This window comes from Pygoscelis adeliae, unplaced genomic scaffold (assembly GCF_000699105.1).
Source record: "Pygoscelis adeliae isolate BGI_AS28 unplaced genomic scaffold, ASM69910v1 Scaffold171, whole genome shotgun sequence".
NCBI classification, from domain to species: domain Eukaryota; kingdom Metazoa; phylum Chordata; class Aves; order Sphenisciformes; family Spheniscidae; genus Pygoscelis; species Pygoscelis adeliae.
In genome coordinates, this window is record NW_008824186.1 from 3,472,704 (window position 1) to 3,486,362 (window position 13,659).

The 13,659-nt window shown below is 39.7% G+C and overlaps 1 protein-coding gene across 2 annotated transcripts in view; it reads left to right on the forward strand.

The window, feature by feature from the left end:
• MPPED2 (metallophosphoesterase domain containing 2) overlaps positions 1 to 13,659 on the forward strand; it is a 102,525-nt gene that overhangs the window by 41,465 nt on the left and 47,401 nt on the right. For both annotated transcript variants that reach the window (XM_009334512.1, XM_009334511.1), the window contains one exon: positions 13,398 to 13,623. In XM_009334512.1, the coding sequence (XP_009332787.1) occupies positions 13,398 to 13,623 (226 nt within the window). The remainder of the gene's footprint in view (positions 1 to 13,397; positions 13,624 to 13,659) is intronic.

The following is a 13,659-nucleotide window of genomic DNA, read 5'->3' on the forward strand; positions in this document are numbered from 1 at the left end:
AGGAATGATCTTTGGGTTTTGTGCTTCCCACCTCCCTTTCTCTTTTTAGTTCTGCATGTTAGGAAATGCGTGAGATTTCCTTAAACTGAGCTACAAAATGTTACCTCAGTGAAACGCCATCCTGCATTTTTTTTTGTCTTGCATAAAATGTTTTATTTTTTTTTTTCGTGGCCAGCCACTGAGAGTGAAGATCTGCTGAAAATGTTGGGGGGGCGGGGGGAGTTGAGGCAAGCTTAAAACTCAAATGTTAGCATTTATTCACACTGTTGTGGACATTACTATGCTGTAGAAAAGCAACATGCAGCACTTTATGTTAATGCAAGACCGGCAGACCTTTATCTTAGAGTAATTGCCTATACTAGGGGGTTAATAAATGTTCCAAGAATTACTGACTTCTTTTTTTGTTAAAGAAAGCTAGGTTGTTGCTTCTTGCTGGCTATAACCAGCCTGCATAGCTTGTTAATTAACCCTCTTGTTGCAGTGGGCTGAAGCTGAGTATTTGTGCTCGGACAAATTCTGCATGCATTTTATGTGTCAGGAACGATGCGTCTTGGCACAAAAGGGCTGCGAAAGAAAGACCTGTGTGGCTCCACCACTCCCATCCACCCCTGTCGTGCCTGTTAGAAGAGCTCGAAATCTTTATTGACTGTATTTAGGGAGTATATTGATTTCAGAGGGCGGGTATGTTCATGGGTACTCTGGTACCACTGGTGGGGAGAAAAAGGAGAAAAGAACCCCTTCTCCTAGAGCTAAAGGAACTTGAGTTTTCTTTGTCCTGCTTTGTCATCCTGAGCATGACAGTGTGAATAATGGTGCTTGCTCCGTAGCGTGGTTACAAGACCCACAGGCAGTGTCTTCTCTTGGTGACCCTGGTGCAAGGCTGGGAGGACCTGCTCTGCTGCCGCATCCCGTGGCACTGGGCTAGTCTCAGTGTTTGGTTCACATGCAGGCCGGTTCATGGTGGCCCTTCCACAGCTTTGGGAACTGAGTTTCTCAGGACTTGAGATCACGTTGAGGCTCAGGTCACTTCAGTGCCTCACTTCACTGAGCTGTTCTGGTCTCTCTTTTCTCAGCCTGCACCCCAGCTGTGAGGTGACGGTTACCAAACCCTCACTTACTGTTGATGGTGCATTTAGTAGAGAAGGAACAAAGCAGCACATTAGGGAACAGCAATGTAAGGAGAGAGGCAAGAAGATGCAAAGCCACACAGAATAGAACAAAATAACATCAAACTGGGGGAGGGACAGAGGCTACAAAGAAGAGGGAGACAAATGAGAGCACAGGGATGTAAAGTAGTGGAAATATATCTGCTTTTTCCAGAGCTTCATTTCTTCCCAAGTTAATAAAATTAAGAAATGAGAGCTCAGGAGCACTCTGTACTTCGAATTTCCTGTAACTGTTGATAAGTGAACCTGAAAGACCTCAGAATTGCGTACATCTTTTCTAATGAACCAGCATCTTTAATATTACAGGCTGGGCTGGGTATTAGAGTGCAATAGCTCCTTTTTTCCTGAATGTTGCCATTAAATTTTTTTGGTGTAACCAGCCAACACGGAGAGTTTTAGTTTAAAACAGAGCTGCAAATGATAAAAAAAATACCCATACTTCCTTACTTTTACCTGAGCTGCTCTCCCCCATACATTACTCTTAAGGCTCCCCACTCCCTAAGCAGCATTTGGCATTTTCCGTCACTACTGAGAGATGAGCAGAAAAGCTGCAAGGCAACCATGAAGTTTCCTGCATTTTTGTGCAGGAGATGTCTCCTGAGCATTGAGGGGAAGGAGTTTGTTCCTTCTGCTCTCCTCTGTCCCTGCTGCAAGCTTTGGTGGTCGCTGGGAATAAAATAATGTAGCTGTAGCCGTACTTGTGGTCCTGAGAATAAAGGTCCCGGACTAACATCCCCTCATAAAACCCCATGTGAAGTAATTCCCAGACTAGCACTGTAGGAAAAGCCATTCGCCATTTGCAGTCTCCTGGTTGTAAATTGTAATCCTGTGCCATTAGCTGGAGTGTGAAAGGCGGGGAGGGATTGCCTGAGCAAGGATGGCTGAGGGGATGCCCCACTGTGGCAGTCACCCGGGCTGCCCCTGGGGACAGAGGGAAGGAAGAGCCACTGATCTGGTGACTGACAGCTCTGGCTATCTTATGTTAAAATGGGTCCTGGCATTTGAGTGAGTTACTAGAGAGGATGTGTGTACGGTTGTAGTGGAAGCAATATAGCCGTTCATAAACAAATGCTTCCGTGAAGCCAGCTGTAAAAACAATGATGCTTGCCTTTGAGGTGAAAGGGCAAAACCTTAGCAGAAAGGAGTATAAATAAGAAATAAATTGTTACCTTTGTGTAAGTGACTGAAATAGCTGTTCTCTTAGTGCTTTGTCTTAATGACCGGCTCTGATTAACTATAGTTGTCACTTTATTCAACAAAACTTAAGGTCTACATGTCATGCCTTTTTATGGCAGTTTTTTCATTCCTTTTTTTTTTTTTAAAGTCTAGAAATGATGGCTAAAATGGGTAAGTCAAGAGAGACCCTACTCTGCAGAAAGCACGAGGTGAAAAACTGCGAATTGTGCATGCCCCAACAGTTAATGATAGCGTTTAATTACAGAGAAATATTTATTCGTGTACCAGAATCCTCAGTGTACTTCTGTACATGAAAGGAAACTACAGATGCTGCATCATACAGATTTTGCAGCACCTTGTGAAAATGTTACTGTAAATTCAAACGCACAGATACAAGTACCATAAATCTCACATATCCATTTAACTTGGTTTAAAAACATTTCAGTATCTTAGCAGGTTAGGTGCTTAATATTATCCTTAAAAAGGAGCAGAGACGGCTGCAGCAAAGGGCCTATGTACTTGTAGTAAAAAGGATAGAAAAGATAAGAGTTTCACCTGAATTCCATCACAAATAAAGCACTCAAGCTCTTTATATTGCAGAATGGAGTTTACATTACGTATACTATTTTTCATTCATCTGTTTTGTCCTTCCTTCTTTGGAAGGACAATTAGGAGGTATTTCAGCATATAGGTTTGCCCACTGAAATTCAAAGAGCAGCGCCTTCGGTTTTTAAAAACTTCAGTCTGAACTGTCTGTCATGAGGTCCTGGGATGCTCTAACATAAATAATTTGGTAATTGAAGTTCTGCAAAGCCAGGAGAGGAGATGGCAAGAAATAGCAGGGGTAAGATTTGGAGCTCAGAAATCACTGGCACAGATTTCCATAGTTGCCACTCTAGACCTTTATCAGGCTTAAAGTTTCCTTCTCTCTTTTTTTTTTAGTGTTTGGGGTTACTTTATATGCTTAAACTTACAAGGAAGGTATCTGAGGCTATGTGCCATTCTACTCAGGCAATTCTAGATGGCTAGGGGAAAAAAAACCTGCATAAGAGGAATTCACTTCCTTGTAATAACATGATACAGCTGGAGTGATTTGGTTGTCTCCTTTAGTAGCTAAGAAACCTCTCTGTGGGCTGGGTTATTAAAAGGAATTTCCTTACAGGGCTCAGGAGATTCCTGGTATTCAAGTTAATCTTGAAAGACTGTAATGGAATGTTTAGGTTTATTTAGAATAATAAATTTAAATGTGGGATTCAGAAAATAATGCTGGAGGTTCATAAAGACCTGCCTGAATATTTTTAGTTGACTGTAATTTCTGTTTGTGTTCTCTGTGTACTTTCTCTTTAAAGATTTCAGGAAGGGACTGTGGAGGTAGTTCTGAAATACAGTACATAGTCCTGTCAAATGGCTGTCAGGCTGCTCCTAGAAGTGGAGTTTAGTTCAGGTTTTAGATTTTATCCTCTTCCGACTTAGAAAAGGAAGAAACAGTTCCCAACAAACATCAGCATCATCATCTGAAAATATGTTTAAAACCACCTTTGAATGTCAAACTTGCTTCTTAAATGTTTACAAGTAAAAGCACAAAACTTGATCACAGGGTAAAATTTCAAAAGCAGCTAATTACTTCAGCACACTGGACAATGTTACATTCTCACAGTTACTAAAAAGCTCATGTCCTGCTTCTAGACAGCAGTCCATGCTTTTAAAACCTTTGGTATATTTAAAAATATTTTATCTTATTTTTTATTTTTCCTTTCAGTTTATTTTCCTTGTGATTATTCTTGCTGTCCTTGCTTATTATTTTTTTCCCTTATCGTTATGGGAATTTACCCACATTACATTAGTATTGGTAGCCAGTTAAGTCTGAGCCCCACTATGTTTTGTAGTTTACCAGTAATGTACTAAAAATTATAGTTTTGAAAGGAAGGATTTCAGTTTCATGTATAAAAATTGAGAAGTTACGTAAGATATACTGTATTATAGAAAGAAAATTAAAATAGTTATGAGAAGTTTTTTGTTCATGTAATTGAGATTTTTCTTCTCATAAGAAGCGCTCTGATCATCTTCCTGGGATACAGAAAGAAGGAGGCATTTGGAGGGATTTTTTCAGAAGTATTGACTAGGCTTTACCATGCTGTGAGATAGACGGAGGCGTCTGCCTACTGCTTTGTGCACTGTAAGCCTCAAAGACTTTCATTTAAAAATGAGAAAACAAATGATGAAAACAAGTTCAGAGAGGAGAGAAACAGGAGAATCGTTTTTGGTGATTATATGTGTTTCCTGATTGATTGATTTATTTGTTTATCTTAAGGTAGGTAGGTAGATATTGGAAGTATCCTGATAGAGATGTGTTTTTCAGTCCTGTGGACAGAAAAGGAAGTTCCACTGCTCACGTAAAGGTCCCTGTCAATAAGGCAGAAAAATTTGGGGCAGAATCTAGATCTGGGTCCTGTATTCATAATTCTCATTTCCTTCAGTAAGTTTTCCTTCAGTAAGTAGTGAAGAATTGATATCCAGACTTGTTTCTCTTTTAAATAAAGATTTTACTTTGTCTGGCAAATCTTGTCCTTAGCATTCACTGGCCTTCTGCAGTGTGAAAATATATGTACATGAAAATACCAAGACATTGCCTGTGATAATTATGATTAGCTTAATTACCTTCTGTATAATTGTTTCTCAAGATGACCTCCTTTTTGATGGCTTCTATTCATTTATTTTAGAAAAAAAAAGACTTACTTGGAATTGTAAATTACAGAGACAAAAAGGTATGTTATGGGAAGTAGGTCCATATCTGTTTGTGTCAGACAGTGACTGTTGGGTTTTATATTCTTAAGATTCATGGAGAAAAATCATTTAAATTGATACAGTATGTGCGTGCACAAGGTAATACCAACAACCAATATATTATTTCAAAATCTGGTGAGTTTCTTTATAGAGGATTAGGTTATATAGTGTGGGGGGACTCCGAAAAGAAAATAGAATTGTGTATTGATGCCTTTAGAAATATTATTTGAGGGCAATAAAATGTTCCCTGAAATTCCCTCCTGAGTGGAGAAAATGGAGTTTGTTTGCAGTAATTGCATTTTCTAGCATTTGCTTTCGCACTTTCCAATATGAGTTAAGCCAATTGGAACCTGTGATTTCGTTTTGCTTATTGGCAAAAGTACCATGTAAATTGATCTGTGATGCATTTATAGAGAATGCTTTGAAAATTTTGAAATAGAGATGGCTTTTTCTTATTAGATTTAGGGAGTATTAGGGTCCATTTCTATATTTTAGCCTAATGTAATAGTAACCAAAAATGTTCCTTTTCAATTTAGTCTTAATCAAGTTCCAGGAGAACATTTCTACTTAGCCCCACTGGCATTGTGAAGGCAGAGTTTATGTTCCCATTCTCAGCTTTGGCATTCAGAGTTCAAGATCTGAGCCATTCGAAACCACACCGAGCTGAAATCGGTCCAAAACTTTTCAGCTCTGGTACATTAAGATCTTGATCGCAAGAGAAAATGTAAAATTCTGTTGGACGAAATATAACATATTTCTATGTATTCACAGTATACATGCATTATAGACCTTAAACTACAGGGCGTTAAATGCAAATCTCATTATAAGTGTAAATGTGGGGTAATTCTGTTTAGAGGAACACACTTCAGCTCTGCCAGACAAAAGATGTTCATGCCTGAGAACCTTATATTATTTTCCCAAGTGAGCGCTATTTCACTTGAAGGATCCATTTGAAAGTGTGCACATAGCACCAAAGCAGTCGTGGCAGTCCTTTATGTGTTGCTTTACTATGGGAAAGAGAAGAGTAGCAGGAACTACCATTTCTGCAAGAAGCATTTTTTAAAATGAAAGGGAAAAATAAGGCTATTGCGATTTCCAGGGAGGGTGTTGTTTTCAGAATTTGCTAAATTTAAAGGGAAACTTCATAGCTGTCAGCTTTTTTGGTTTTAAGTTGGGTGATTTTTGGTCTAGAATGCTCCATCTTTTAGGTTACATAATTACAAGCCTGAAGAGAAAGCCTTTCCAGGGACTAGCAAGCAGAGAAATCTGTGCTGTTCCTGCTTCAAATTTCATAATTCTAAAGTCAATTTGGGGGACTTTTTACACCTCAAGTTGGCAGTGCTGTGAGCTGCAAAATCTGGAGGCTTTTTTGTTTTTGAGGTTAGACTAAACAAAACCTTCAGATTCTGTCTGTTTCAAAACAAATAAATGTCATGTATTAATTGATAAAACTTCAGTGAAGCTTTCGATGTTTCGAGAAAAAATGTTTCAATAACAGTAGCTCAGTGACATTCAAAACAACTTTGAGATCAAAACCCAACACATGTCATCTCAGAATAATGCTAGGGAAGACATGGAACACTGAAGTGAAACTAAAGATTGTTGCTTATGGTGTGCTGCATTTTTTCTTTTAACAGAGAGGAGAAGGATATTAATCACAAACAGTTACATTAGAATAATGTTATGGTTGAGACATAAATACATAAAAGCAAGGAATTGTTACCAATGTCAAAGCATCATTAAATCAGACCCCTAGTTAACTAGGTTCTGCTATATACACTTCGTACTGCACTTGGCGATGTTACGGCCCAGTGTTGTGCAAAATTCACTTTATTTACCATGGGAGAGAGAACGAGTGGATGCACTTGGTATTAGGTACCGCTGATTCTGCAGTATCAGACTTCTCCTAAGTGCCCATATAGGCTAAGTAGCACCTGTATCTGCGGTCGCTGGGAGAGGACTGTAGTTGCTGCAATACCTTGGCGCTACGTAGCTGAGTTACAGGTGCTGAGGCAAGATTCACTCAATACTTCCTTGCTTTCATGGGTTTATGACTCAACCTTGGCATTATTGTAACGTAGTTTTTTGTGTTTAATGTTTCTTAGACTTGGTTTTCCATTGCCAGCATGGAAGAAATCCTAATGCATGAGTTTCAGAGGAGAAGGTAGCAGTCTGAACCTGCTGTGTGGCTCGATCCGCAAGTGTGAGTATTAACGCTAGAGCTGTCAGGCCTTGTGAAAATTAATGAAGCCTGACGGTTACAGAGTGAAAGGTCAGAGGCAGAGCTTGCACTTACCTAACATTTCTGTTTTGTTGTGTCTAACAGCGTTTTCAACAAAGGGGAGCTTTAATGTACAAGCTTCAGATTTATCACAGGAATTCAAGGGTCTCAGCCTTTGCTTCTCCCTGTGCTGTGGTCTGATGTTTTCTTTGCATAAAGGCAAAACAGTTAAACTTTCATTCATCTACTCCTCTTGCTGTGTTGCCCATGTGTGTTTTGCCTGTATTTTTCTTTCTCCAAAATTTTCTTTTGGAGGGGGGAAAAAAAAAAAGGTAGCATCTGAACTGATGATAGTTTAAAAAGCTGGTGGAATAGTTTTCATCAAGAAGGTTTTGAGAGATCTTCTTCAGCTCTTTGTACTTCTTTAGAAGCGTTTTCTGGTTTTGTGCATGTTCTGTCTTTTATTTACCTTCTTTTTTGTTTTTAGTTATTTCGTTCTGTAGACTTCTGCAGACATGAAGAGGTAAAATGCATAGAAATACATTTCTAGCCAGTATGTTGGTTGACATCAGTTTTAGCTATTCCATTGAGGACTTTTTGTGAAGGCTGTTTGATTAAAACAGCCAGAATATTTTCACAGTCAGTTGGTCAGTCTCATCCTAGAAAAGATGTTTGTTTTTCCTACCCAGTTTTGCATCTCAGTACCTGCAACTGATTGTTGGTGTGAGAAGTCTACCTTATCATTTGAAAGCTCGAGTCTATCTGACCGGACTTACACAGTCTAACTCATTTGTTGCTGCCAAAGGAGAAATCAGAGCCTTCTGTCTCTTTTAAAAAGCTGAAAGGGGCCTGTGTGTATTGCGATTGTGCTGTAAATGCTGGGAAGAGAGAGTAACTGTGGCCCTGAGGTGGAGTGGGCTTTCCATGAGAGACCTCTATGAAGAGTTACAGAGCTGCTGAACAGTAGCAGGTTCAGCTGGTTGCCCTTGCCTGCTGCCCATCAGTGGGCAGCTGCGGCCAGGCAACTGATAGCAACCTGTGCTGCTGGGGGGACTGGAAGTCCATAGGAATGACACAAAATCTGCTCCTTCAGTGTTTATCTCTGGACGTGTATGGGGTTGGTTATAGGTGAATGCTCCATGACCAGTTTTGCATTTTTGAAGCATATATGATATACCATAAATGGGAGATGATTCACTTGCATGGGCATCTCATTTGTACAGATTTTCCCTCTTTTTGAAGGGACTACAATTTGTACTTCAAGGTTTCTCAGCCCATTTCTTAACATATGGCCAAAGGGTCTGTGGGGCTATGCAATGGGCATGAAAACGCTTCACATTTCATGGAAGTGTTGTGTAGTTTGAATAGTTAATCTGCGTATGCATATTCAGAGCTTCACATCAAAAGCACTTGGCGTAGCATTTGTTTGTAAATACAGGTTTCTACCACTGTATAAACAGCTAGTATCACATTATTTCTTATTCCCCTGTTTCCCTGTGGGTTTTGTAGGTAACAGTAGTCAAAAAATAATGTGATTTTCTATTTTTATAGGGACTCAGCAGTTAACATTCATTGCCAGTCAGACTCCTTTTCATGTCTGGCAGCTCTACAGAACTTGGGTTATGTGACTAAATTGTACTCGTATGAAGCATGCCATTAAAACGGTAACGGTTGTTCAACAGATTAAGGACTCCTACGATCAAGTACTTAAGGTGAACTTAAAAAAAAACCACTGGAACACCTACTTACATAGGTTAAGAAAACCCAACACCCCCCCCCCCCAGCTTCCCCCCTCATCCTGTGTTAATAGTTGTATTAGAAGTAAGTCTGTTGCTCAGCTAACACTTTAAAGTGATGTAAGTGGTTGCAGCCAGCAAAAGAAGTCCTGCCTTACCAACATTCACAGAGCTTCATTCTTTTTTTGCTACATCAGTTTTCAGCTGGATCAGTTTTCTGATCCACTGTGCTCTGCGGCCACCAAATCCTTGTGTTGGCAAAGAGCCATGGTGGCACAGGAGTGAGGATGAATGCTTGAGGGACAAAGGTACGTGGGACTGTAGCTTGAGGGTTGACTTGTTAAATGAGAAGCCACAGAAATCTTCTGAGACTCCCAGATTAATGTATTTACTATAAACAATTCCATTTTTACAAGTTATTCACAGTTAATGATCTTCGCTTTTATTTGAGCAAGACTGATACGGAGCTTTTGTCTTCCAGAAGAGAAAACTTGTCTGATTGCAATATTTTCTTGATCAGTGATTACACTGTGCTCTTGCTTCTGCTGTTGAGGGCAGATGTTGAAAACATCTTAGCCAAACTAATATAAATATATATTGAAGATACACATGCGTGCATACACACGCACACACTGTGTATATATACACCAGTAGGAATTCAAATACACCAGTATAAGTGACTCTACTTCACAGACTTGATGCCCATATCATTTTTAGTAGCTGTAATTTTAGCCTTTTGATCTCACCTGTTAAACACGTAAGTATTTTTAATTTAAACTCAGTTATTACCCTGGGAGTTGATAATTGGGGTTTCTGAAGTGCTCGTCCCAGCAAACAGATCAAGCTCTTTTCCTAGTTTGGAAAGGGATTCTTCTACCTGTTTTCCAGATTCACAGTATAAATTAGAATGAATGATATTACTGATGCATGATGGAAAATTTAATAGTTAGGAAATTAGACTAATGAAGACCAAATGTAGCTAACAAAAATTTAGTGAAGGAAAATGAGGAAATGCTTTTCAACCTGTGTATTGTACTACAGCATTTCTGTACAGACAGCACAGATGTAGATACGCAGAGATTAATCTGGTCAAGATGAAACTAAAATACCATGGAGTAGGAGATTTTTGTGTGTGACTGTATATGCTTCCATATTAAATGCAGAAGGTCAGCAGATTATAGACAAAGGGCAGGACTGCCAAAAGAAAACACACCAAAATATTTCATAAATTGTATCAGAGAGAATGAATGTTGTGCAGTGCCACAGGGCCTTTCAGGAAGAGAAAACCTGAATGCGATGAATAAAAAGCTAATCTGATTGCAGGTAATTTATTACTGTGATTAGTGATTATAGTCTTTCCTCAGGGAAGAGGAAAGAAATGGATGAGACTTCCTCTTGCTCTGCTCCCCTTTGCTTGGGCCTGGCTTTTGATGTGTTTGCATTTTGATGAGTGGTGCTGGTCATCGCTAGCTCCCGAGCCAGGTCCGGAAAAGGAGAGCAAAATGTGACTGGTTATAAAGCTGGTGAACTAGGTGGGGAGCCTGGTCAGACCTTGGTGCCCATTCTATGGTAAATATTAAAGTATGTACAAACACGGAGTGAAGCACATCTCTTCTCATTGCTGGATGGGGGACCTGGGTCTGCAGCCATTACATCCACGGCCAGCACTGGTTACGCTCCGGCTCGCAGGCTACGGGTGTGCAGTACAGCTGAGCTAGAGCTTACAGGTAGGTGTTGACAAACTTTGGTCCCCGTGGGTTTTCTCCTCCAGAGCCTGTTTTGCCTTATTCCTCAGTCCTGGTGTTGGCCCTTGGGTGTCATTGGTGGGGCCGTGTCCTGAGCTCCCTGATTCTCTCCCAGGGCCCCCTGGCTCCCCGGTGCCTTCCTGGCTCTCATGAACTGACCAAGCGGAGCCTCTCCTTAAAATCAACGGCTGTCTTGACACCAATTGCAGTAAATACTGTTTGGTTTTCTGTACTGTTTTCAGGGGCTTATATAACGTGTATAATGTTACATTTATATGTTTTAATAATCACTGATGTCACCATTATTTTCTCTTTTCATGTCCTGTGTGTCTTGAAATTAAGCCCTCTTTTTCAAGGTGTCAAGAGAAAAAAATGTTGACTTAAAGCAAAATGTTCCAGACTTAATTGGACATAATATTAGCAAAATGTGCTGATTTTCAAATCTATCAAAATACATGGCAGAAAGTGTAAAACCTGAACATTTATCCAGCAAGATGAGAAGTTTCCTCTGCTAAAACTGGCAAATGTTGATAACTTGGCAGAAACCTGAATTTAACTTCTCCATCCTACTTCTCTGAGAATTTAATCACATCTAGCTTATTTTGAGGGATTGATAGTTATGACAAGTGTATCAGATTTCATGCCAGTGGTATCTTTTAGGTTTCCTGAGAGAGGAGAAAATAGCAATTTTACCTTGTGCCCAGGAGTCTCAGAAAGCAGGAATTGTAGGTACCTGCCACATTGAGTTTTTAAATAAAAATGAATTGCAGAGCAGCGTGTAGCAGAGATGGGGAAGGGGAGGGGAGAGTGAGGCATAAACTGTAGAGGAGCATTTATTGCATCTCCCCCAGTTTTTAATCTAATGCAGCACTGCAGAGAGTTATGAATATATATGATCTGCATTTTGTTCAGATGTGAGGTGTCTGTGAAGATGTCTGCTTGTTTTTTAGAGGGGATTTATAGCTTTTTGTTTTTCCATCCAGAATTAACTAATTTTGCAAAGATGATGTTTATATACATACCTTGCGTAATTCCTGTTTCTGTGCTGTAAATATTGAAAAGCAAAGGGTTCTGACTGGTTTCCCTAAGTCTTATTTAGGGGAAAGTTAATCTTGTTGTAAATACTTAGAGCTTTACTTTGCAACTTATTAAAAAAAAAAAAAAACAAAACCACAAACCCAAACAGTTTTGAAAGTTGAAAGACAAGTTTTAAACTAGCAAAGCCACATCTATTTAGGAGAACTGTATTCATGAGAAATATATAGCGTCCTATTCTGTGTTCCTTGAGGTAGATGTTGGGAGTACCAGAAGTGGACGATGGACCCATAGATTTCCACATACATTTTGCTGCCTTTATGGGGGGGAAAGGTAAAACCAAAACCAACCTTTTCTAAATGATTATTAGGAATATACACCAAAATGAATGATTTGGTATAAGACTAGGAAATCAGGCTTATATTGAAGGCAGTAGAAGGGAGATGGGAGTCTGGTTTTAGCTTTGATGCAAACTTACATGTGATTTTTGGCAAGTCACAGTGGGACAGATTTTGTAAAAGAACCTAACTTCTGTGAAGACGCTACAGTATGGGACCATGTTTTTAAGAGAGCTCAGCACCCGGTATGTTTATTTGGAAGATCTGGCACTGGTTGTTGGTACCAAGTGCTTGAAAATCTGTCTCTGAACTCCAAAAATCTGGTTCCATGGGCCTGATCCATGCCTCGTTCCAAACAATGGAAATAGTTGCCCTGACTTGAGGTGATCAAGCCTGTACTCTTTATCTCTGACCCTCAGGGTAAATGAATTAACCACATTTCCTTTTTCCGACCTTATGTCTTACTTGCTTGAGTTTCATGGTTTCTTCTACATGTGTACTTCTTACAGAAATGAGATACTACTATAAACTGAATAATAATAATAAAAAAAGCGACAGTCTGTTGCAAGTGACTTAGAGCTTTGGAGAACAGGCTAGGTCTGGGAGTAAATGCCACTTCTTAAATGTTTTGGTTTCCATACGAATTCATCCAAATAATGGCATAATAAAAACCAATAGCACTAGCAGCCTAATTCAGTACCCCATGCCTGGTACCCTCACGACATACTTGTGAGGCATACTGCAGTCTCTGCTCTACCCACCCACTCAGACACCTGAGGTATCTCACTGCAGGTCACTCCTGTGGATTAGGACTCAAGACTGCTGACTGACCCAGTCCCATGAATTAAGCGGTAGGACTCAGAGTCACATCTTAGGCTCATCTAAATCAGCGTGTCATCAGTTGAAAGCAAGGGAGCAGTGGTGGTTTATGCCACCTTTGGAGCTGGTTTGGTGCCTACCAGCTTGTTTTGTTTAATGCTTTTTATTATAACATTGCTTTGTGTGACGTTACTTTATATTTTAACACAGTTTCATTCAATGGAAGAGAAGCAGCATTATTAACTTCGGCTCAACATGGAGATGCACACATATCTTGGGTATTACATTCTGTCACTGCTAGCTCTCTACTTATTGTGCCGGCAATGCTGGTGTGGGAAGAAAATGTGCTAATTAAGTCCTCTTTTTTGTTATTTCAGGAAACCTACCATATGAATATAAAATAGTGATTGCTGGGAATCATGAACTGACATTTGATAAGGAATTCATGGCAGACCTTGTTAAACAAGATTACTACCGCTTTCCCTCTGTGTCCAAATTGAAACCAGAGGACTTTGACAATGTTCAGTCACTCCTGACAAATAGTATTTACTTACAAGATTCAGAGATAACAGTTAAAGGATTCCGAATATACGGTGCCCCGTGGTAAGTCTCAATTTAAACTTTCTTTGCTGTTTATTA